Consider the following 26,733-nt stretch of genomic DNA (forward strand, 5'->3'; position numbering starts at 1 on the left):
AAAGCGTGTATCGGCTTCCCGTCTCTGCCTTCCACTTCTTCTCTTGTGTGCAGTGTGGGAGAGTAGAGTCGTGGGAGAGCTTACATGCTTGCCTGCCCACAAGCCTTTATGCAAAGCTGATCATTTGACAGAGTGCAAAAAGGCTAGAAAGGCAGGCCTGCAATAATGCCTGCAACACCTTAAAATTGGTGCTACCATATGTCAAAATTTTATACATGCAGACATGTGCAATATAAGTAAAAGGAAAATCGCTTTCACATCAGTGCTCAGGGTTAGAACTAGCTAAGCCAATTAGCTGCAGTCCTGATGGTGAAACCATCCCAAAAATCTAATTCAAGGCCCTGTAATTAGATTACCATAAACTGTGTAGTTTGGTTTACTGACATAGTCCTCAATTGATCCCAAAAACCGCATCATGGCAACTAAGGTTTTTCTTTTCATGGGGAATTTGATCAATTTTACTTGGGTAACCCTCAGACACTCAAGTACAAGTTAACGCTGCACATAATGTAATTGGAGGACAGGAATGCTTGTAAAGCGTGTTGATGCTAGGAAGAGTCTAAAACCCAAAATTGGTCTTCTAGGCCGCTGTCCGAGACATTTTTGATGCATCCCAGTTCCAACACACCTAGCTTCCACTGAATGGATCCAACAGCCAATGAAGTTCTGCATAATGACTGATTAGTTTGAGGCCAGGTGTGTTGGAACAGGGATACATGAAAAACCTGCAGGATTGTGGCCCACGAGGAGCTGGACACCCCTGATCCAAGATGTGACATTGGTGTAGCCGTGAAAATTAGGTTAAAAAATGTTTGTGGTATATGTGATCTAAACCAGGATGTTGATAGGATACAGCTGTAATCAGCTTTACCTCTAACCACTGGTGATCACACCCTTTCGGCATCACCATGACAACAGATTTGATCTGGATTTTTTGTTGTTGTTTCTTTAATCAGCACAACTACTATCTGTATAATGAAGCAGAAATATCCAACATTAACTAACTAACATTGCCCAGCAAATGACAAGGCCAACATTTTTTTGTCCAAGCTGTTTATATTTTATAAAATGATGTAAAAGTAATTAAATCACTATTTATTATTCCCTAAATCCTGACTATTTCTCCAAGCTTCTTTATTAGTTAAAAACTATCACTGACTGACGTGTCAGTAATATTAGTAGAACAATTATATCATAACTCTAAATGTGACTGAGTACACATTCACTGTGTTAAAAGGTCATTTTCTTGTCTTAGACCAGACCAGTGGTGTGCTGAGTTGAGGAGTGAAGATGTAGACTTTGGGCAAAAAACCTTGTCTTTTTAAGAAATGGTGTTTTTTTTTGTTTGTTTTTTGTAAACAATTGACACACCACTGCTGTTAGCAGATCCATATTGGATTGGTTTTCTTGTTAAAGTTCATGTTCATTTGCTGGGAATACTTGAGCTGGACTGTCTGGTTGTGGCTGAAAGAAAAGTTTTATCTAACCAGCTTTATTAAATTACCTCCTATGCTCACACAAGTGTCATCAGTGTAAAAAAAAATAAATAAATCACCCTAACGGCAGAGAAAGTTTGAGGCATAATTTGTAATTAAAGTTGTGAATGCACAGACTCAATTTCCCTTATTAATTAGGAAGTTTGTGCAATATTTTGGAATCCTACAGTACATTTGTCAGCGTTAAATTCAGCTTTTGACTTTTTTATCAATACAATAACATTTGTCTGGTTTAATCATTCTGATGTCTGCATATCTACGGATTGTAAAGAGCATAATAAGAAAATATAATGGTAACACCTTGAATGAATATACACAGACAAACTGGTACCATTTGTAACTACCTCCATCTAATGGACAAAATAGCTGTTTTTTGCTTTATCACTGTATAAAAAGTCATACATATATATCTTACTGCTGCCTTCAAAGCTCATGTTAAAATTATAATTGTGAATTTTTACAAATGAAATGTAAAGAAACTAAAACCTTTATTTTTTTTAGTCAAATTGTGTGAAAATCTTGTGCTGTGTTTGGCTGTTTTGTTGTTTGGATAACTGAAACATCAAGACCTTTAACAGAAAGGAGAGAAAATGCTGCATTACTGTACAGTCTGAAAAACATTATTTTTGTCTTTAATAAAACCATGCAAACCTCCTTAGAAGACCTCCCTCTATAATTTGGGGGTCTTGTATGAAATGAGCTTTTTTATGTAAACTAGAAAAGATTCATTCATTTTTAAATAAAATGAAAAAGCTGCAGAATTTAACAGAGGTTAGACTCTACACCTGGACATAAATGCAATGTATGTTTTTACCATATGGTTACTAAGATAATTTGACATTTAAGTATGCTGTTGGCGTCATGGCGATGTCACTTTACACCTTGTCATCTCGCCAGTCCTGTGACCTGAAGGTAAATCAGTGAATACTGAATGTACAGCCTTACACTCGGCTGCAAACATTCAGCTCTCAGAGCGTGCGCTGCCTCATGGCTGTGGCTGCTCTTTTAACACCTGCAGCATCAAAAGCGGTGGAAAAAACCCACCAAAAACAAAACAAGGAATTCCAAAGAAACTCGCTGGAACTTTTCCCACTTGCACGCTGTATTGTGTTTTTGTACAGAATGGGAGAAGAGATGAAAGAAAGTTGGAATAAGTGTGACTCAAACAGCAACAAAATCGAAGTGCATGGTCATGCATGAAGCATCTCGTGTGTCAAAACGTCCAAGAAAGTAAACGTTTCTGACTTCGCCCTTAAAATAAGTCAGACTCAACTTGAGCATTGAGTGGAAAATCAGGTTAAATATCACTACTAGTGTTCTTTCCAATTCAACCATCGATCACAAAGGACCACAAGAAATGAAAAGTTTTAGAAGGGGAAGTTAAAGAGGCCAATGCTTGGTGGTGATTGTGTGGTTGTCTGTGCATGTTCCTGTGCTAGTGAGATAAAGGATATGATATGGGGAAATGATGCCAACTTCCACCTCTTCCACTTCTTTTCCAAAGTTGTTCTCATGGGCCCTAGTGAGTTTAAAAATAGAGCTTGTCTAATAGAGAAGATGGCCGAGAGGGAAGAAGAAGAAGAGCGTGCAGAGTCTGAAGGAGTCCTCTGTGGTGGCAGAATGCAATTTTAGATTGGCCAGATTGCTTTTTTTTTTGCCTTATTCCATCTCCCCCTTGGCCGCTCATGAGGCGTGATATGCACTGGTGGGGTCCCTAAGCCGCTATAAGCCTGACGCCAGGACCCACACCGCCGCCAAGGAGTTGTCGCACTCATAGCACAAGAAAATCAGCACGATGAAATAAAAGAGGGACTCAGAAAAGATCAGCAGGGATTTGAGAGTGATAGATGAGAGTCGGGTGAGGGTGTGGAGGGGGGGGGGAGGGACGAGGTAAGAGCAAAAGGACGAAGGAGATGGCTGCGATGGGATTATGGTGGGATATGACAGAATGTAAATGCACTTCAGTTATCTGAGACTGATATGTCATGGTCACACGGCATTGTCAGAAGGGCACGGTCGCGGGGCTTTGTTACAGGTTTGTACTTCCTCTGGTTTAAACAGACATCACATATTTCCCTTTGTCTCTTTTTTTGTCACTTTCAGGAGGAGAAGGTTCAGCAGAGACTGGGCAGAAGGAGACTTCCACCTGTGACATTTGCCAGTTTGGGGCAGAATGTGACGTGGATGCAGAGGATGTTTGGTTAGTTTGCACAAACAAGCACCGATCCCTCATTTTCATCGCAAATCTTGTGACACCACTGTTTCAGTTTCACTTTCTTTCAGCATTTTCAATCATCCTATGTTTGTCTAAATGTAAGTTTGAGCACAAAGGATGTAAAACAGAGCTCTTCTTTCTACTGCACACACCCACTGCTGAACACCCACTGAGGGTTTAGTGCATGGCTGACCATTTCATTTAACCTCAATTACTAGAGCAGGGCTGGGAGAGAAAGGAGATTTTCACTTATTCTGGAAATCCAATTACTATCCTTACAGGACTTGGCAATGTCAGACCAAAAATGTCTTTGACTCACACAAGAAAAACTAGTTCAGTGATGAACTGACGTTTGTCAGAGATTTTTTTTTTTTTTAACAGATGATACAGATGCAGGTAATGAGTTTTTGACTGGCTTGTTTGTGTCAGGAAGGAAGCAGCACAAAAAAAAGTGGGAAAAACCCTCAGGGGCACATAAAAACATGTATGCAAAGAACCCAATTAAATAGAGGCTCAATTGGTAAACCGTTCTAGCACCCGAATCAGTGCTTCGTATAGCATGAGTGAGACTTAAATGAACCAACACTGCTGATTTGCTGTTGAACACAATCAGCTGGTATCAGCAAAAGGACAGCAGTGCTCATAAGAAATCCCAGATGTAGCGCTAGAAATTAGTAGTGCCCTGAGAGTATGACTCTATCAAACTGCTTGATGTAATGGAAAGATAATGTACCCTGGTGTGCAATAACTGTAATGCCAAGGAATGGCTTCATGATGCATTTTTAGTCCTGTTGCAAATACTAAACAGCTGGAGTCCACTCTTTGCAGTGCCACCCACTTTCGCAAATGCACCTTAATACGCCACTAAAACACGGAAATTGATTTATTGGCAATTTCTTAATCCCCTAAGGGAGAATTCATAAGATCGCTGCAGCACAAAATACAGTCAATGGCGTGTGCACACAAAACGTTAAAGAAAAAGCAGCCTCGAGCAAGTTTAGCACAACTTACAATAAAGACAGTTGCGCATCTCATAACATGGCAGTGAGACGACGGACAAGAGAGCCAGCCGAAGTCAATAATGCATCTCGTTAAAAAAAAGTGGCTGATATAAATATTAAAACAGACGCATGAATATTTCAGTGTCCCTTCTTGTAAAACGGAAACTACAAGCACTCTTAAATCTTTAAAAACCCCCAAGGTGTTTTGATAAGAATGCTTCTGGTGAATAATCAGGCAGGTAATTGCAACCCGACAGTGGGTAATTTTCATCAAACGGCAGCCAACAACTGGTATTGTTTAAGATGGTTTTGATTAAAATGACAGGTCATTCCAATCAGGCTACAGCTGGTTTTAATCAAACAAACTGTCAGCTAATCACACTTTGATTGGAGAGAGGTGACTGTAAAATGTGTGCTTATACTGCATGATTTTTGTTTTAACACAAACAGTCCACATTAACCAATCATTTTCTGCTGCACGTAAGTCATTGAAATTTATCAGTGACGGAAAACAGATGCTGTAACCTTGGCCAGACCAAAGGTGGGTGTTTTCTTAATGGCTTATTTGATTGCAAGCTCACTATTATAGACTTTGCAAATTTAATTGTCCTATGATGGTTTCAAATTTACAGTATTTCCAAAATACCTCATCAATAATCACCACGTAATGCATTTTATGGTAAATGGACTTTATGTATCACTTTTCCAGTCATGCCGACACACACACACATACCCCAATATGTACATTGGGGGAGAACTTGGGGTTCAAGGACACTTCGGCACGTAGTCAGGGGAAGTCTGGAATCGGTTTCCCAACTTTCCAGTTGAAAGACAACTGCTCTTCCTCCTGAGCTACAGCTACCCATTTCAATCATGTTTTGAGGGATCATTTCCTACGTGTTAAATAGACCAGTCAGAGTAGATTGGGCCTTTTTAATGGTGAAGGTCTATAAGGGTGCATTTACATCAAGATAGTCCGCTAGACTCGATCCATTTGGGGACTGGGCTCAGTTGTAGTGGGTTGTATCCATGCAGACCGAGATTCCTTTCATGATGCACTTTGATCAAAGGAGCCAAACTATAACAATAATATATCCATATTCTCACCAAAGATGGCGTTAAACTAGTATTTACCTAAAAAAGACAGGACCTGATGAAGAAGAAACTCTGTTTCCTCCACTTGCAAGCTAAACATGGAGACAAACTGTAACTGTTTTGGGTTATTTTGTCTTATGCAAGTATACTGCAGAAACACACTGCAACAATGTGTGTAGTATTAACGCCATGGCTATGTATTTACCCACAATGCAATGCTATGTCAAATTCTGGAAGTGACATTTTTAGTTTCTGTAATACAACTAGTTTGAGAGGACACTTAATTTAAAAAAAAAAAAAATTGGTTTATTTTTGCCCTCCAAATGAAAGGAAAGCAAAACATCAAGTTTGCAGTCTTTCTTTAGGTGAAGGAAACAACTGAGTTTAAAGCAACACCATACCAGTTTCCAACCTTAAAACTCTTTGCTTTTGACTCATTTTAATGGTAAACTGACATTAATTATGTACATTGCTGAACACACTGTTGTCCTGCAGCAGCCATTAAAAAATTCACTTCATAACTTTGTGCTCCAGCCTGGATCATCACGTGACCACTGTGTTTTGCTTTATTGGGCTCCTGAATATCAAGAACCAATGACCAATTCAGCAATAAAGTGCAAGATGACATTATTAGCAGAAATGAGAGAATAAGAGATAAAGGAAGACTAACATTTAGACTGATTTATGATCTGGAGAGAGCTCAGAGAAGAGACAGTTTGCAAGATAGATGTTAAATCAGCTGTCAATAGGAAGTGCCAAAGTAGTGTGGCTTTACCACTTTAAGGGTTAATTTAGAGGTCAGAAGACAGATTAGTGACCTTTAAACATGTAAAATCCGCCTATATTGATTCAGTTTATATCCCTCTCTTTTACCCTAAGAAGCTGAAACATTAAATTGGGAAATGAGAGGAGCTATTAATGAGTCTGTGAGCACAAATATACAATATGCAAAGTACTTAGAATATCTAAAACCTTGGATGTAACTTGAAGATATTGAGTTGGAGTTCACCAAAAGGACTGAGAGCGTCTGGAATTAATGCTCACTCTCCAATCTCAGGATATTTGTTGCTGTTGAATGAGACAATATTTTGTGCACTTCAACTGAGAAATAACTACTCCGTTCGCTTTTTGCACCAATGTGTTTATTCTTTTTTTTTTTAAAAACTCGATTACTATTCTATAATTTGATAGCAAAAAGTAAACATGCCTTTCTGTTTTAATGAAAGGTTTTGTTGGGTCACCAGAAAATTGCAGTTTCAGGCCATTTTCTCCCCAAAGTGCTATTGATGCTATTTGTCATCATTTGTGATTCACAAACAATAAAATGAATATTCTTCCTTTTCCCTGTGCACTCAGATAAGAAAAAATAGACTTTGTTTTGTGCTTCTTAGAATGGTGGAAATGCATATAACTCTGCTGGCAGAATGCTGCACTTGTCTCTGCTGCAGCCTGAAGAAAAGAGCCTTGGCATTCGTACCCCACCCTTCTGTAGTTTTCTGCACTCTGCAGGCAGGCAGGCAAAAAAGACCAATTTACCCCAGAGGGATCAATATAGTGTCACCAAAACCCATTTAGATCCATTTGTGGTGTAAAACTGTAATTACCCACAAAAATCCATGCTTTCAAAGCCATCAATAGCACCCATCGGTGTTGATGTAATCAAAGAAAAAGAGAAACGGATAGCAAAGCCTGTCTTGAAGAGGAGGCTGCAGGAACGCTTGGTGGGTGAACGCTGGGGTTAGACCTCCTGAGAAAAGAGTGAGGAGCTTTTTAAAGGCAGCACTTGTGTTCATATTGAGGCCCATTCTGTGGAGAGTATAAAGGAATTTCAATAGAAATCCAGACAAAGAACAGAGCAAAGGGCAGAAAGGTTGGAGAGTGTTTGAGCTGGGTCCATGCAGGCACACATACAGTATGTGCTTGTGCTTCCAGTAAAGGTACATCCCACACCCGCTTGGCTAGCTTTTGGAAAAAAGGACTTCCAGCCAGAACCACCTTTTAATCTGGAACTTGATCCAAGAATTAATAGAAGTTTTATCTTTGTTACATAATTTGTCAGCATTTTGTGCCTCTTTCCAGCAATTATACATTTCTTAGTTGTTTTGTGTCCTTTGTTGGGTTTTTATTGTCAATTAATTTCAGTTTTTTAGTTTGTTTTTTTTTTCTCTTTTGCTTTACATTTTTCTCAAGTAGTTGTTTTGTAATTTTCTTCATTTACACTTCTCAATGCAGGTTTTAGATTTATTTAGTTGTTATGTATTCATAAATACAGAATACTTTTTTGCATCAGCTGTTTTCCAGCATTTTGTAGTGGCTGTTTTAGGATATCAGGTTGTTTTTTATCATTTTTCTGCCTTTGTTGTTTTGCATTTCTGAGGTTTTTTTTTTTTATCTTTATGTAATAGTTTATGTATATAGTTTAGTTTTGTTTTGCTTTTTAGCATGAGTTTTTGCTTCTGTTGCTGTTTCACATATCTTTGTAGAAGATATGTGTGTCTTCGTTTTTGATTTACCACTATTTTAGTAATTTTGTAAGTTTTGGTTTTGAGCCTTTGCCTCTTCTTATTCCACGTTTTGGATAACTGAATTTTTTTCCTGATAAGTAACGGTAACAGAGCCTTTATACTGTGCTTCAGAGTTACCTTTTTACCTTTCCACGGACCTTGCTGGGCAAATTTCCTGGTTTTACTGGTCCATAGTGTTGAGCATTTTCAACTGTCCCAACGTGCTGCACCTGTGAGGATGTAAATATAAAGGCTGTGAGGTTTACAGGACCTCCCTGCTTGATTTAAATAAACAGGCAGTAAATAAGGTTAAACATAAGTCTTTATTAAATGCTGGCAGAATACAGAGACAACAGCAGCGGAGGTCTGGAAATGGTGGTTATCTGGGAGGAGACCTGGCCGGTTGGTTTGATTGGCTGGTCTGGCTGGCAAACCGGTTGTTTCCTGCAGACATGAAGGGCAGGTTTTTGGTTTAGGCCACCTGGCAGGCTAACTAATTAACTGCAGGACTAGAGGAAGGTTAAGAATTAGAGCATGGCATGTGAACAAGCCACAGATAGCACAATCTGGTCACGACTGGCTGCCGGTGCCGGGTTTATAGGGTGGAGCGGCTATGGCTGGAGGATCAGAAGGTGGCTGGATTGTTTATGAGGAGACGGTGTTCAGAGACAGAGCACGGTGAAAAGACAAGAACACACTGAGTGCACACCATGAAAGACAAAAAATAACAACACACACACGAGCTGGAGCCACAGTTGTTTGAGCCCGACACAGCAGTGTTTCCCATACATTAATTTATTTCTGGCAGCTCAGTACAATAAAACTTTGCTCACCACGAATTGAATTTCTATATTTGGGGGGGTGTGCACCTTGCTCTCACACTCCCTCGCTGATACACTCCCAAAACAAATGCAGACTTCCCATGATTTGTTGTTCCCCCTGCTGCACAAACGCCTTCAGCTGAACTCTCTTTTTACCATGGAGTCCCGGTCGACACTGAAGATGCATTAAATCTGTTTTAAAAACCTGAAAACCTTTAAAACACTTTAAAACAATATTTTTTTCTCGGCCTGTCTTGTTTTTATTTCAACAGCAGCAAACAGCAAAACAGTGGTTGCTTTATGGAGCATTTCAGTTCTGTTTTGGGTTTAGTTCTTGTTAGATTTCTGTTTCTGATCAGAGTTTTTTTTCTTTTTAGTTTTGGGTCTTTTTCTTAAATATCCTGTCTTTTTGGCACTTATTTTTTTATTAAACAATCTCAATTTGTGCGACCACCTGGTTATCCTGGATTTGGGAACTTTCTCCTTGTCTCTTTCCCTGGTTCATTCTTCATAAAAGCATAGTTTCTGGTCACCTTTGTTCACAGTGGCATATGATGACAGAACCTATAAGTAATTGATAATGTATGTCCATTACTGGACCATCGGACAGTTCACACCTCCGAGTTTTCCATTACTTTCTGATTATGGACACCTTGGAGGGCATTATCCCACCTATACCATGGTCATTTACAAAGGAAAAATTATAAGATCAATTATCAATGTTGTTTTTACTGCTAAAATAATGTTTTTAACAAGAAGTGGCAGAGCTGACTATTTAATGTCTCTTGTTGTGGTGTTGCCAACGTAACCGCAAGTTGGCAGCACCTGGAGCGTGTTCGGCAGCAAATACTGTTGCAACATGTCACAGATGATGGTGAAATATAATTGTGTTGAGGGGTGTTTGTGACTGTATGGGTATGAATGTGAGTGTGTGCATGCAATATGATAGATATTTTATCAGCATTGAATGATTTCAACTCACAATCTCGGTAGGACATGAACATAATACTGTACTGAGATGGGGAAGGATCGGGAGACTTTTTTTCCCTTTCTCCATTTTCTACTCTGGTTATTGTTCAACCAATGGTCTAAACGAACCAGAAATAACTTAAAAACTGGCAGATCAGATACATTCATGAGTAACCATTGGCCGCTGTTTGACATAGTCCTTCCAGATATTCTTTCTGCCTTCTTTTTTGTCCGTTTGTCGCTAACATTTCTGTTGCCACGGTTACCAACTGGCGTTTGAGCCAGCGTAATGATTTAGAAATATTGGGCTGCTGAAGACGGACCGGGCTAACAGAACTATTTTTAAATGGTGTCCATTATCACTTTTTAACTGACACCCTGCAACCAATCAGAATCGTGTATTCACCCAGACCTTGGTATAATTTTCCGAAAACCAAAACAGGTTTTGTGTTCTGAACTAAACCACCACTGGATTTAAACCTCAGAGTCCTATGAGTATTATATACATTAACCATTAGCAGTTAGCCATGCTCTGCTTGTCAGAAACAGTGATATTTAAAAGTCAGAAACAGAGCAATTTTCTCACTGAAGTCAAACACAGGTCTCATAAATGTTTTAGAAATATCAAACCTGCATCTATGCTGCATCTCTGTAGGCTGGTTGATGAAGGGGATGTTGAGATACATAAGACATGTAAATATTATGTGCATACATTTAAGAATTGGTAAATACCAATAGTTGAATATAGAGATTGAATATCTTGAAGGAGTGTGAAGTGGCTCCATCGTTTCCTGCCGACTGAGTTGAATAAAAAAAAAAAAGAAAAGAGGATTGAAAATTTAAATCGGCAGTGCAGTCGTCATTCAAGTCCAGACAGAATCTCCACCAGGATTAATATGAGTCTAGAAATGACCCCAAGGGGATTTTCTGTCTTGTGTGTTGCCATGTACCGATTAGATGCAGCTATAGCACTTAACCAGTTGGTTTGGCTGAATTTAAAGATGTCAAAATAATCGTCCAGCTGCTATCGACCCACAAGCTAATCCACCTTTTTATGCATTTAACACAGATTTCTCTCCCTTATCAGAACTGCTGAGAAAATGACTGAGACACACCCGCAAGGGAAGACCTCTACAATATATATATATATATATATATATTTTTTTTTTATCTTACATGGATTTCTTTATAACAAATATAATTTTTAAATATATATTTTAATTACAAAGTAATAAACATGCCAAAAAAAGGTTTATGGCTTAATTTTATCATCTGATGTGATTTATGCTCCACTGCCAGTAAGATATGGCTCAGTGAGATCTGCACATCATCACATTCTGTTTTATTTATTTTAAACAACTTATTTTTTAACTATGTTGTAAATATTTGTGCATGTCTGATCCATGAAGTTCACAAGTAGCGTAACAGCAAGTGTGTTTGTGTTTTTGCATCTTGCTCTCTTTGTTATTACCTTGTGTCTGACTTTTACATTATGTCTGTTGTTGGACTGAGTACCTGTTCAGGTTTTTGTAGATTCCCACAGACTTCGCTGTGTTGTTCGTATGCAGTAATCCATCTGTGATCCCTGGACTATTAACATTTAGTAATACAAACTACTGCAATGTTATTTTGCTGTTTTTGTTTGTGGGGGTTTTATTGGAGCTTTTCTCTGTTTCTCTCTGTTTCTTCATTCCTCCATCCTGTTTTGTTCTCTCTGTCACCATGCCTCTCTCCCTTCTTTCTCCCTGTTTGTGTGTTTGCCTCTCTCACTCCATTTTTCAAAGGATTACAGTGAAATTTGAGGCTGAGGATTATGAAAATCAATGCTATGTTCAGTCGCAACGAGCTTTGCTGCTGGGGATTTGTACACAACAGGAGGCAGTTAGTGGATATGTTGGCCTTAGCTCTGCTCTACGAGTGCGTGTATGTGTGCGTAAGCGTTGAAATGTGTGTAAAGCGGCCTTTTCAGCTGGGAACCTGCAGACAGTCTGGAGGTGGGGAGGCTTTGATTGGAGGGAAATCGCAGGGAACTAATCAATACGACACATCCTGCTAAGAAAGTATTCTCACGCGCACATGAGACACACACTCAGGTGCTATTAGGCACATTCACACACACACACCAGTAACTTTCATTTAACACTTCTCCACCCCTCCGTACGTCTCAGCAGAACATGTGAAGGAATGATTTGGCTTGTGTGAGGGAATCAGCGGATAAAACAAGGATTATTTAGAAGCCATTTCTGTGGTGTACATGCGTGTGTGTGTGTGCGTGGCTGTCTGTGGGCAGCACGAGGATGTGTTGATGCACTGCAGTCGGGTGGTATAGTGCCTATTGTGGAGAAAGTGAGAGGCCTCATTAAAAATGTATGGCGCCCAGGCATCAGCCACCGACCAAACAGCGGCCTCTCGGGATGCACAGCTTCTCTGTGATGGGAGATTGTGTGCGTGAATACGTGTGTGTGATGTTGAGCTTACATGCCACCATCTTCTTATTTTTTTAATTGGTGCATGTGAGGAAATCTCATTTTAGTTCAGAGGAGTTTTTACTTTGATTTGAGCCCTCGCTGCCTCCTTTCATGTTCAAACTGCTCTCATTTAGATGCTTTTTATGATAACGTGGACACTTTAATTGTATGCTTAATCTTGTCTTGAGGGTGATTTTTAATAAATTAGAGCCAGTGTTGCGTAATCTTTAAAAGTTAGCCCACATGACAAAAACGTTTTCCTTTTTTCGTCACTCATCTCAAGCGGTGTCTACTCAGATTATTTTGATGTTCACAGAAGGGCGTTTCGAGAGACCTGCTGGTGGAATATCTTTATCTCTTACGATGCGTTCAGGGTTGGGATGTATGTCGTTTTGATCCGATTTAATCCTGTAATGTAGATACAAAGAGGAATTTATAACTATAAGAGATTAAGATCTTTTGGGTACTGCTAGGTTGTGTGTAACATTCCCATCTCATGTGTAGCAAACGTTCATGTTGGCTGGAAAATATCATACGTTTGCCATGTTGTTGTCTGTTCCGGTGGTTTAAATCATGAAACTGACTATGGCTACTTCTGGGGGATGCACTGATACCCTTTTTTCTCAAACAAAATACCAATACTTGCATTTGTAAGTACTGATATAGACTGTATATCTAATAAATCCCATTACATCCCATTTTGATGGCTTATGTTTGCAGCTGTGACAGAGCACCTATCTCATCTCACCACTATCAGGTTATTGGTCTCGAGTATGGAATATATTCTGTTGTATCAGAACACGTTTATGAATCCAGGATTAAATAAAAAGAGGTCAAAGAAAATAGCTTGTGAACCAAAGCAGAGTTTAAAGTGACTGCTTTGTTAAAACTTTGTAAATCATGTTACTTCAGCAGGTTAGGGTCCTTGTCTGTTCGTTTCTGTGAAGTTGTGACAAACTTAAAGCTCATGTGGTGATAAACGTAGCTACTTTCTTGTTTTAGTTACGAAGATTGCAGTTACTAATCAAACACATTAATTTAGCTCATTTTAACTTCAGCTAGTTTTTTAGTTTCATTCACCAGAATGTCTTTGCAACCTTTATGATGAAGATGACGTAGAGTTCATTCACACCAGTCCTTCTGCTTCAAATCGTAGTTTAACTGGAAAGTCTGGTATGTTTGAGGGGGTGTGAAGGCGCAACCAAGTCTAATGCAGATTGAAGGAATTAACATGGATCTTTATGTCAAACAAAGACAGGTAGAGGACAGCACAATGCTGGCATTGTAGGTTCAGTCCTGGGCATTGTGGGTAAATGCATCCAAAACCTGTGAACCTGATGATAAATGCACAAAATGGCCGTCTGTCTGACAAGATGGGACAATGTTCTGACATATTATCCATCAAAGACTGCTAGGATATAATGCAACTCTTTTATGGTGGAAACAGAAGCTGAGCAGCAGATGAGCAAGTTTTTCTTGTTTGTTGTTTCGTCTTCTCCTTCAGTAACTCCTGATGCAGCGCCTCTGGCAAGGATGAGAATACAATATTCAATAGTTCTGGTTCATTTGGCTAAGTGCAGTGTAAATGCAAACGCTGACGCAAAGAGTCATACAACCCCAAGTTAGGTCTCCAATCGTATCATGTCTAGCAAACTAGTAGGTGTGAATGCTAACATAGACTGATCTATAAAAACAAATGTTGGCCATGATAGAGTAAAGCAGCAAGTAGTAGTTACTTTACACCAAAGCAATAGCACTATACCATAAAAACATGAAAGTGTGTGATTATACAAGCAGAAAGGATCTTTATTTCATCTTTTTCACCTGTCAAACATGAACAAGTTATCCTCCGAGCTCTTAAATGTTGTCACCTGCTTGGATGTACAGAAGCTCATCTGAACCACATTTTGAGATATTGCGGAGATGAACTGATATGTCTCCAGTTATAAGTATGAATCGTTGCTGGTAATTGTATTCTGATTTATGCCATAACATACAGTACCATTTAACAGTTTGGACACACTTTCCCATTGGATTTAATGGGAAAGTGTGTCCAAACTTTTGACTGGTAGTGCATGTTCACCTTTTTAAAATATGTACTAAATGAACTTGCATCTAAACTGTGAAACACAATATCTCACATCTTTCATGGACATCATAAACCGTATTTTGTCCACCACTTTGTTGTCTGGATCACTACGAAAGACCAGTAACACACTTTACAGTTTAGATCTTCATAGCAGGTAGACATGGTCAAGGATGAGGATGAGAAAAAAGAGGAGTTATTAACTCTTAGCTGCTGATTTGGAGCCATATTCCCTCCATACAGTTCCTGTTCAAACATTTCTTGTAAATCTCAGTTTAGTCAGCCAATAAATGAAGTAAAGTTTCAGGATTTGTTAAAAGTCAACAAGTCAGCAAGATGACTCTCAAAGTTGTATGAAGCTGGAGTGTTTTCCTGTTGGAACACAGAAAGCAGGATTAGAGTCTCAGATCTTCAACAATCTGCGATAAAATCTGTATTATTAATTACTTTTCTCTGGAAAAAATAGAATTTAGGGCTCTTTATGCCTCCCATTAAAATACTCAAGTCCTCCCATTTAAGTAGACAAAGTTAAAAACAATTACTGCTTAATAACTAGAAACTGCTCAGAATGAGAGAAGAGAAATATAACCTAAGAAATAAGCAACTTAAAATAAGAACAAAACAAAAAGCTCACGTGATTGTTGAAGGAAGTGTGTGGAAATTGTGTGATTATTCTTTAAAATGATGAAATTAGATTAAGCTGCTAGAAACATCTTAAGATGCTGAATAATTGAAATGGATATAAATGGTATTTTCTTTGTAACATTTACATTTCATTTCATTTTCATTGTGTAGATTTCCTGCTGTTTGCAAAAAGGGGTGTGTGTTACGAGCATTTCCTTCAGCCTTTTGAGTTATCTACCTGATCTTTTGCATTATTTAGTTTTAATATGCTTTACACTCCGAATGGACCCCCATTTGAAGTCCCCCATTGTACTGAGTCTAGTAGAATTAGGTCTGAATGTGACTATAGACTCAATCCTATTATTGCTGCAGAAGAGGACAAGCAAGGGGAATAAATACTTTGGGATTTTTGCCTTATTACTTATTTGTCTAACACCATGCCTAGTAGGTGAGCTGTGTTGATCTAACGCTACGAGCATGGAAAAGAGCTATGAATGCTTTATCTGCTGCATTAAGTGAGTAGCAACAGATGCATTTCGTAAAGCCACGGTGAGAATTTGGTGTCTGGATTCCAGACGGTTGTCTAGATGGAAATGTAACATTTCTTTCACACAGATCAGAGGCAAGAACAGAGAGTTTTTTGACAGCTGTATCAATTGTTTCTGAATATCTCAAAGAGTTTGCGTGGGGTCTGTTGCAGAGCATCGATGTAGATTCTTGTCTCTGTCGCTGCTGTAATTACAGTGGAAAGCAAAAGAAGCATTCTCTTTCATTTGAATGAAATGTCACTTTAAATCACAGTCCTACGCTCTTGGTTGCGTAACCCTCTGCAGTGGCAGGTCATTCATAGCCATTACGCTTCACCTTCGGTGTCATGTGGGATTTGGTGTATTCGCCAGCCTTTCCACAACTGTCTCCTCTCTGATGCATAACAAAGCTTTTCTCCACATCATTCTTGCTTTGCTGATCCATCATTACAGCAGTAGCTGAGCGCTGCCATGCTTTGCTGCACGGCATTTCAATCAACATCAGTGTCAGCAGTTATGAATCATCGCGGCTGATTGTGAAGGTGTCTGCGTGCACGTGTGGACGCACATTTGTGTGCTGGCGTGGACGTGCATGCAAATGCAGCAGTAAGACAGCTTGAACGCGTGTGCTTTACCGAGACCTGGGCACCAAGGGAAAAAGAAAAATACTGGGAGAATAATGACAGATTTATAATTACAGAATCGTGCGTTCAGCTCGACTCAGCAACAACTGTCTGGGGAAGGCAATCTGGGTGTAACTTCTGCTGATCAGGCCTGCTGTAGACACTAGGGTCACACTGCACATATGCCAAGATGCAGATACGAGCATCCACACACACACACACACACACACAGAGGCACACCCTGTCGCATTTAGGCAGAAGAACCCACACCAACACAAAAGTCACTTTGAAATTTAATTGTAGTGCGACAGCTGATTTGTGAGAGCTAAAATGTTCAAGTGAAGTCTGGATCCCCAGAAAAACAAAAGCGTTAGCATTCAACAAAAATGCAGCAGCTTAATGGAAGGGAATGATTCCAAACCTGGCTAACTTACGCGTCTTTTCGCCACAGTTTTCTCTTCTTCTCGGTGATTCAGGATGTTCAACAACTTACACTAAAAGAAAGAATCTGTTGGAGGAAGTAAATGTTTTCATTTTAAGCTAATTAGCCTGGATGGACTTAACACAAACACACAAGACAAAAACCCAAAGAGCTTCAAGAAAAGGGAAAACGGTCCTTTATTTCTTGCGCTTGAAGATGTTTCACCTCTTGTCTGATCTGAGATCGGGTCATTGGAGCAGCAGCAGGCACAGAAGCCCAAGCCTTCTTTTTTCCAGCAACTTCTTCCACCGCGTCTGGCAGAATCCTGAGGCGTTCCCTGGCCAGCTGAGAAGTCCCTCTACTGCAGTGTTCCTCATTGCGCGGCTCGCGGACCGCATGCGGCTCTCTGACTCTTGACTTACGGCTCGTGAAGCAGCCGCTGGCTTTCTGAAAATGCGATCTAAACAAGTCATAATGATCCTCAACGGTGCAGTTCTCTCCACAAACAAGAGCTGCAGACTGCTTGCAGAAACTTTGCTGTCCTAACGGCCCTAACTGACCCTGTCAGAGTTGCCAGTTTTGGCTGATTTCACCTGCACTGAACTCCACCAAAGAGCTGCTTTGTCAGTAGCTCTGTATATATAATGAAAAAGAAACACCCACATTCTGGAGGCAATATTGTATTTTCACCATATACTGTTGCATAAGAACGCCATTACTCCATGCAATATTTAGGATATTTAGGAGTCCTTGCTAAAAAGCTGAATTTGACTGATTTGGCAACGCAGCAGGATACGTAGCGTGGGAACGCTTTTTTGGGGGGGGGGGGGGCAGCGGCTCTCCTCTGGTCTTCGTATGAGTGCGGCTCTATTGAATTAACAGTGAGGATCACTACTCCATTGTGTCCTGGATCTTCCCTGGGGCCTCCTCCAGGTGGGACATACCAGGAATACTTCACCTGGGTGTCCAGGAGACATCCTAACCAGATGCCTGAACCACCTCATGCAGGGCAGCAGCTCTACTCTAAGCCCGTCTCAGTTGACTGGGCTTCTCACGCTATCTCTACAGCTTGTTACATACATCGTGATAAGTAAGAACTTTATTCTTGTTCTCAAAAGTTTGTTTTGGTCCAGTTTATTCAAACTCCATGAAAAGCTTCATCCATGCCTTTGTGGGAGTTTTTCATGCGGGGGATGCCTTTTTCTGTTTGTGCAACGAACAGTTGACCCAGTTGTTTCATATATAACTAGAAAAGCACTCAGAGAGCACAAACGTCTCCCAAGCTGCTCATTTTGGTGAAGAATGCTTTTTAAAAAAATCCTGTGTCAACACTTCTTTCCAAATCCCAAAACTTAATGGAATCTCATTCAGACCAAGACCCATTCTCAGGAAAGAACAGGAAAATCTGCCCAGGAGGTTTTGCATAAAGTTGCCAACAATCAGACAAAAAAATGCAGGCAAAAACAAGACCTTCTTGGCAGAAGTAACAGCTAACTTTGTCATCGCAGGGCAGGGTTGTGCAGGCAGCAGTGTCCGTGTCTTTGCCACATAAGCGTCTTCATTCTTTCTCACCACCTCATTCAGCTGCAAATAAACCTTTCGGTTCAACCTCGCCATGAATCTTGCAAAGCACATAACAGGCACGAAGGCCCAGAAACCTGCCAAGAACACTCATTTCAGCTGCTTTTATCTCGTTCTCACTATCTTCTAAGTAAGCAGTGAATCTTATTCAAGAACAAAGAAAAAGGAGTCCAGTTGCCTCTGTTTAAGCTCAGTAGATAACCACCAACCAGACAATATACTTTCTGTGTTAATGATCTGCATTATTTTAGGAGTTTCTCAAACAATATGAGTTCTGTTCATAGACCATATATGAAAAGATGGACGGAGTCTCCGGCTGTTAAAAGTGAAGCTTATGCAGAAGTGCATAAAACTGCAGTTCCCCCTTCATCCACTAGGGGCTCCAGAACAGAGTAAATCCCCATAGACTCCCATGTTTAAAAGACCAACTTCACAGCAGAAAAAACATGTTTACAGCAGAAATAAACATGTTTACAGCCTGGTTAAAAAATCCATTTTCGGTTTATAGGTCAGGTTTACCCACGTGTTTTAATTTTTTTCTAACTCGCCCGTTTTAAAGTAATTTAATCTCAAAGTTTGGCATATATAGGGGCGTGTCGTTTTGATTGACAGGTACCAATCTCCTGCTTCAAGTAAGAAGAACGTAAAACAACCGTGGTCTTTAGCCGGTTAACAACGTGACTTAACTTTAGCCCGCTTACCTCCATTAGCTGGTTAGCTCTTGTTATTTCCGGGTTAGCTCGGTTAGCTCTTAGCTACACAAAGCTCTGAGTTCGCTCGATGTCAATCATCCACCATGATGCTCACAGCCCCCCTCTTAGCTCCACCTCTTTGCCCATATTTGTATTTTCCGGGTGAGACGACATGCATGCCCCTGCCAAGATGGCGATGGTAGGAACCGCCCACCGAGCTTCAATTCAGCTCTTCAGAAACCTACGGGTAACGTCACGGAGGCTCCGTCCATCTTTCCACATACAGTCTATGGTTCTGTTGCAGGACTGAATTGGATTGGAATTAAAAAAAAAAAAACCAAGCTAATTGCAGTCCTTTAAGGTGTTTCAGTGACATTATTTACTGTGCACAGACGTGTCCTGTTTAGGCTGTTTTCAACATCATAAATTAATAAATAATTTCTGTAAATTTCATAGTCGTTTTCTTTGCAAAGTTCCTTGTTTATTGTTACTTCCTGCTACTGTAATATTAAATCATTTGCCAGTTGACCTTTCAGGGCAGCAAGTAACATTTTGCTAATTTAAATCCATTTCCATGTGTGTCAAACTGAATGAGGTAAGAGACGGTGTGAACAGGATTACTATGCACAGTCCTGAGTTCTATCTCTTTTAGATATCTCCCTTTTAATCCCTCATCAAGTTTCAGTACGCATCTCAAACACTCACCTGAATGCAGACGCTGTCGTTTTCATTGATATTTCACATTTCATTTAGCAGCTGATGATATATTAAATACAAGGAAGTTAAGCCCTTTAATCTAATTTTTCTCCTGTTTTAGGTGTGTTTGCAACATCGACTGTTCCCACATCAGCTTCAACCCGGTGTGTGCCTCAGACGGTCGATCCTATGACAACCCATGCCAGGTGAAGGAGGCGTCTTGTCAGAAGCAGGAACGCATCGAAGTCCATCACCTGGGACACTGCCAAGGTCTGACTCGCAGATAGGAATGCATGTTTTCACTGAAGCTGAAAAGCACAACAGCTTCACAAACACAGCGGGAGCTGTCTTCCTGTCTGCCTGAGCAGGTGTTGGCTCAGTGCTGCAGCACAGACATGGAGACTAAATGAGGAAGCTAAATGCAGACAGTATGATGATGTAGCTCACTGCTGCTGCAGATCCAGACACATCTTGTGTTTCCAGAAAGTTTCACTCAGTCAAAGAAACTGGGTGCAAAGATAATCCTCAACCAATAACAGTATCATCAGATTCCTGACCTGAATACAGAAACAGGGCAAAACGTCGTCATTTGTAGATGAGTCTTATTCTACTTACTTTGATTCCGGGTCTTTTCCACCTGCGACCTCCTTTCGTTCAGTGTTGTTCCAAGATGTGGCTGAAAGTGTCGTCGGGCTGAAAGGGTCAGGAGGTGACCTATCCACTGTGGCAGTTCAGGGACTTGCTCATACAGCAGTTGTTAGTGGCCTAATTGTGTGGGAGTGGATCTGAGCGCCTTCGACTGGCCATGCCTCTGCAAGACACGAGAGGTCCTTAGAGAAGTAATATGGAGGACAGCAATCAGGACTAACTAGCTGTAGGTCGATTTATGCAGCTTCGTCGCATGTTGTTTCAATCAGAAAAACTGGAGCTTGAGACAAAGGTCCTCACACTGAGAGCAAAAGGAAACTCTTAGTTTGACTGGACTCTAACTCTTGTAGGTTTTATCTGTCAATTTTTATGCTGTCATTGATGACTTCTGCCTTCCTGGAATTAACTGTACTGTGTAAAAGTCTTGAGCCATCTCTCAGGTCTTTAAATGTTGCCAGACTGGACATTGGTCCAGATTTATTAATACCTGCCAAGAGTTTGTGCATTTCCAACATTTAAAAGTCAACATTTGTGACTCTTCACAGCCTCAGCTTCTGGGGGAAAACTTTCCTCCAGTTTCTCTAAGCAGTCTTCAGGAATAATTCTCCAGGCTTCCTGAAGAACCTTCCAGAGCTTTTTTCTTTGGCTTTCGATCCAGATGACCCCACACTGCTTCACTCATGTTGACATATTGGGAGGTTTCATCCCTTCATCAGACCTGTTTCCAGTGATTTTCAGTACAGTTCTTGTGTCATGGGGCATATCTCAGCATTTTTGTCCCAGTTTTCCTTCCTTGAGACTGGCTGCTTGACAGCCACCCTTGCATGGAGACCATTTCTGATGCGTTAATAGTCGATGGATCAACTGAGGGTCCGGATGGAGCCTTCAGGTCCTGTTTCAGGTCTATGTAAAGGTAGTTTTTTTAGAGATTCTTATGGTTTTTTTTAGAACACATCATACTGAGATATACCAGGTTTTCAGCTGTTTGGGAATCATCCTGTTAGTGTAGAAATAAAGGATGAATGTTTTTTTTTGCTTTTGTGTATTTTCAATCTAACATTCGCAAACAGGCGAAAACTGATGGACACATCAGAGGCAATGGCAGCTTCGACGTCTTGAGAGCAAGACGCAGGGTCACAATCCTGCAGGTTTTCTGTGTGTCCCTGCTCCAACTCACCTGACTCAAATTAATCCGTCATTGTGCAAAACTTCATTGGCTGTTGAATCCATTTAATGGAAGCCAGGTGTGTTGGAACAGGGAATCATTGAGAACCTGCAGGACAGCGGCCCTCGAGGACCGACTGTGTACACCCCTGGTCTGGGGAAACTCAGAATCAATCCGGCAGCCTTCCAATTGGCAAAACACAGCTTTTCTCTATGAGCTGCTGTATGTTTTCTGATAAATAATATTGTGTGTTTGCCAGACTGCACTATCGTTTGCGTTTTTCATCAATGCCACTCAAGAAATTACTCCAAATGGCATGCCTTTTTGACAGTAGCAATACCTAAAGAGCCCATTGCAAACTAGTTTGTTGCTCAGTTTTCTATGATGTGTCGACACAACCATAGTTTATCCTTTGACTTAGGAGGCCTTTTTTAAATTTTTGAATGATAAATAAGGTTTGGGTTAAGGAAAACACATTCCTCTGAAAATGTATTTAATCAAGACTTCTTTAAAAGATGACAGCGTGTTCTGACAGCTTGAAAGTAAAATACAAAAACATGAAGGGTATCTTAAGAATTTTTCCTACAACATACCTCTGCAGAAATGCCACATTAAAGCTGCGGTGTCTCACATCTGGTGGTACTTTGGAATTCATTCAGTTTTCTTAAATAAATGAAATATAAACAGATCTCATCCTTTGTGACGTCTTTCAGATGCCTTGTTGTCTCTTTTTTTAAATATTATGCCTCCGATGTTCCACATGTTGGCAAACATTAATAAGAAATAAACTAGAAGGAATTAGTAGATGATAAATAAAAGAAGTCACAGTATCAGGTACATTTCATGCCATTGGAATCCCTTAAAATGAGGCCAATGATTCAGTGACCTCTGAAAAAAATCTATTATAATATAATGATGATTTGAAGATTTTGTATAGCCGCACAGAAAAGCGAGAATTCACCGCAGCTTCAATAAAGTGAGGAAAAAAATGATTTGCTTTGATCCTGATCCCGGTGATTCTGCTCCATTCTACCCTTTGTTCAGAATAATACATTAGAGGAGACGCTTCAGACTTTTGGAAGAGATTGGCTTACATTTATACGTATTAAGCACACAGGTGCACACGGCATGAGGCCTTTGCAGAGATGGTAATTTACCTCCAGCCCTCCTCTGCACCACCATCAGCCTGAGCGTGAAAGCCATTATAGATTTGGCTGCAGCTTCTGGAGAGGTTACAGTGACCTGAGATCAGCTTTAATGTGTCTTTGACCTTTCCAGGGGACATCAACCCTGGGCACAAAGGCGATGGACACTTCCCACGGACAGACCACACGGGTGAGTGCTCCCATAATGGTGGCGGATTAGCAAATAACATGTGCTGTCAGTCAAACCTGAGTCAGAGTCACTCTCAGCCTTTTCCTCAGAGCATTACCCATTTTCTTTCCTTTTCTTAGTCATCTTTTCATCTGTGTGTCTTGAGCAGCATGGTCATGTATGCGCGGAGGTGGCCAGGAGTTACGTATATATGGATTTAGCCTTAACGTTTTTGTGTGTATCTTTGCAGGGAGGGAAAACGAGGCGCCGAGGGGTGGGGAAGCCCGTGGTCTGTACATCCCCTGCCCGGATCACTACAAAAACTACTGCGTCCATGGAGAGTGTCAGTTTCCCAGTATTTTGGCCCAGCCCTCATGCAGGTACTCACACATGAACACACACAACTTACTGGCAGGGTGAAGCTAGTGGGGGTCAATCTTTTGCATTTATATATTGTATATTTTTACAATAATAAACAATATAGATAATCAGAGAATACCTCAGAATACACATTACTTAGCACTGTGTAAGCTGGAGATAAGTGATCCAGTTTAATTGAAACAGGAGGCTAGCAAGGTGGACTTTAAAGAAAGCTACTGCTTAAAAATGTGGACAAATGTAGCCTGTAACCAGACTTTTATTGTGTAGGGAGATGTTTAGAACTTTTATGTGAAGAGGAAGGGCACAGATCAGTCTGAGACAGACCCAAGCCCCTGACTGACAGCTCCCAGAGTGAAGCTAGCTACACGTCGGGTTTCTGTAACATGTTTCATTAATGAAACGCTGCATAAAAAATATCAAGGTTACAAGGATAGATACGAATTACTTCTCCACCGTTTTCAGAATCACACAGTCTGAAAAGTCAAAATCTCGTTCACAACGTACTCTTTGGGGACCTCCTTTGGTTGGGAATCACGAGAACAAAGTGTAACGGCAGTCATTGCATCTTGTATACACAAAATTAATCTTTTAAAAAAAGCTGAAAAGGAGTAATTATTGTATAATACATGGAGTTGGGAGTATTTATTATTAATTCATGGTGAAATGAATGGCTTTTAAACAGTTTGCAATCAGTTGTGACATTGTTATTTTGCTATGATAGGCAGAAGAAGAATTTGTGTGTGACAGTGATTCTATGTATTTACAGAGTCGTTCTGGTTCTAACCAAATCCTCTTTTCATCATTAATTTTTTGATCTTCTCTCTGATCTGCTGACACTAAAAGCAGATGGCTAATCGACTGTAAAATTGAGCTATTGCAAAGCAAAGAACTGGAGCCCATTTATTTTTTAATCAGCCTTGTTTGTCTTGAATGAGTATGAACCATTGTGCTGAGAGGGGGTGTGCTGGAGATCCCTCCTGCCGTCGCATTACAGCAAGACGGGCCGTTGACCAGTCAAAGAGGCTGCTCGGCTTCAAATTAATCCCATGTTGGATTTCTCGCTGCTTAATGAGGATGTTTGTGTTCGCTGCCCCACGCATCGTGATCTTTAGTTCTATTTTCTGGTGCATGAGGTGGACTGTGTGGGCATCGGCAATCACAGCTCCCAGTGTGGTTTGCATATGTTCAGCAGCATGAAGGATCTGGGTGGAGTAGAAGAAACACACAGATATTAAAACTATAGTCAAAACAATGCAATGTGCAGGGAAACTGGAGGTTTCCCTTCAGGAGCAGCAGGTTTTGTGGGTTTTTGATCTGAACTTAGAAGATGTGAAGAAGAAAAGGTAAAATGGAAATGATAAAAATAGAGAACACGTCTACTAATGTGTGAAACAGTTTATATACCAGCTTAAGGTGTTTTATACATATTTTTAAGAAGAAATGAAAGGCTACGTGAATGTCATCTGACCTTGAAAGGTTAAATTGACACACAAGATGCGTTTCCATTTCACCTAGATTCGCACAAGAACTAAATACCGCAGTAAAAAATCTCTAATGGAAACATTTTGAAAAAAGACCAAAATATTGCTAAAAAGTTTTGATGCTGTCATGAGGCGGTTTTCTCATTAGTTTCAATGTAGAAATATATGGCAAAAGTGTTATGGAAACACTTTTTTTGCATTTACGTGTCCCCGGACGTGGCTGGGGGGGGTCGTGACCAGTTTATTTCTGGTAAAGATGGTGCAGTATGGAGAAACAACAGCAAATTTCAGAGTTTTAGAAAAGTAAATGAGGGAGAAAAGCTTCAAAAAACCGCAGCAAATTCTCCTCGGCAAGTAGACAATTCCAAAATAACGCTACGTTTGGGTGACGAGATTTTATGAGATGAGCAGAATAAACTGTTGGTTTCTGTGGGAAAGTGTGATGAGGTTTACAAATGTGTATTGTTAATGGATTTGCTGCGGAGATTTAGGAAAAGACCAGTTATTTGTGGTAATTGGGGAATTCCTGTTATGGCCATGCTTCGTATTAAGAAGACGCTTATTTCAGAGTTATTGGAGTGGAGAGTCAGGAGTACTGAGCGTAGCATATGACAGTGTGTTTTTGGAGCTGGAGATCTTTTGGATGCAAGACAGCGTAAATATTGTACATATTGTACATATTTTCTCGCTGTAAATATTGCTGCACATTGATGGATTTAGTGGGAGTTCAATAAACCACTTCAAACCAAGTCCCAACTGTGCCATATTTGTGGCGAACACGGTCCCAAACTGACTCTGGAGTGGTACCAGACACTAAACCTTTGACATTAGGAATACATTCTCCGAGGCTCCTTGATGTCTGTAGATACCAAGATCATGCTAATGAACCTAATGCTAATGAATGAATAATGTGGAACAATTCTTCATTTACTTGGTTACATTTTAGCAATTGTTGTCTGAAAACATGGCCAGGGTCAAGGAGGTTTTCTCTGAAAGTCTCGGTGTCAGGCACCGTAGGACATCTTGGATCAAGGCCCACACGGCTCAGAGCTGTTTTTGGTGGCGCGGCGCAGATCTGCAGCTTTAGGCAGGTGGTTTGAATGTTGCTTCTGGTTAGCTGAAGGGAGTGATGACTGATGAATGTTTTATTTTCATGTTCCCTGAGCCACAACCAGATCCTTCTGATATTTAAAGGACTTACTGCCACAATCTCATGTTGCATGAACTGCATATATGAACACACAGGTTTGTAAAAGGACGATAGGAAGAAAAATGGTGAGGCTGTTTCTCGGTTAAAACCAAATAAAAGTTGTGTTACAGTTCTGTTTGTCGTGTCATAAATGTTTATATTATGTTGTAAACTGAAAGACAACAGGTTGCTCCAATTAAAAACGGCATATTTGCCTGGAAGGAAAGTGGAAATGAAGCATTTAAGAGCTGCTGTAAATCACTGAGCCATCTGATGCAGCCAGCGGTGCGTTGCCTTACTTCACGGCACCCCCATGTCGTTTGCATATGATGTAACGAAGTCAAACAGGGTAACAATGGCTCTGCGCTGTGGTGATGCTTTTCTCACATCAGAAACTGCAAATTTATCAAACGTATCTGTCCTGTTGTCCTCAGATAGCCACGGGGGTTTAATGAACTGAACCAAAGAACTTACAGCAGCTGGTGATCACAGATACTGTAAGAATCACTCACATCCAATTATAGATAAAAAGCAGCCTGATTTAGCAGCTTTTTCCTACTTCAAATGCATTAAATATTCATTTTTTTCATGCTGATTTAAATTCATGTACTGGTTGGAAAATGATTCATTTAAAGGATTTGTTTATCTTGAAGGCATTTTGTCTTATTGCTGCACATTTGAGTCGAGTCTTCAGTTCCAGCTTGCTGATTAAATCTAAAGGACACAGAGGCGGTTC

General features: G+C 40.3%; 1 protein-coding gene across 1 annotated transcript in view; it reads left to right on the forward strand.

Annotated features, from left to right (window-relative positions):
* Positions 1-26,733, forward strand: part of LOC306766327 (tomoregulin-2-like) — a gene marked incomplete at both ends in the record, with an annotated part of 156,224 nt that overhangs the window by 121,164 nt on the left and 8,327 nt on the right. The window contains 4 exons of the mRNA XM_079254019.1: positions 3,600-3,696; positions 19,941-20,089; positions 22,911-22,967; positions 23,197-23,326. Of these exons, the coding sequence (XP_079110145.1) occupies positions 3,600-3,696; positions 19,941-20,089; positions 22,911-22,967; positions 23,197-23,326 (433 nt within the window). The remainder of the gene's footprint in view (positions 1-3,599; positions 3,697-19,940; positions 20,090-22,910; positions 22,968-23,196; positions 23,327-26,733) is intronic.

Source organism: Telmatherina bonti, assembly GCF_933228915.1.
Source record: "Telmatherina bonti genome assembly, chromosome: 15".
Taxonomy (NCBI): domain Eukaryota; kingdom Metazoa; phylum Chordata; class Actinopteri; order Atheriniformes; family Telmatherinidae; genus Telmatherina; species Telmatherina bonti.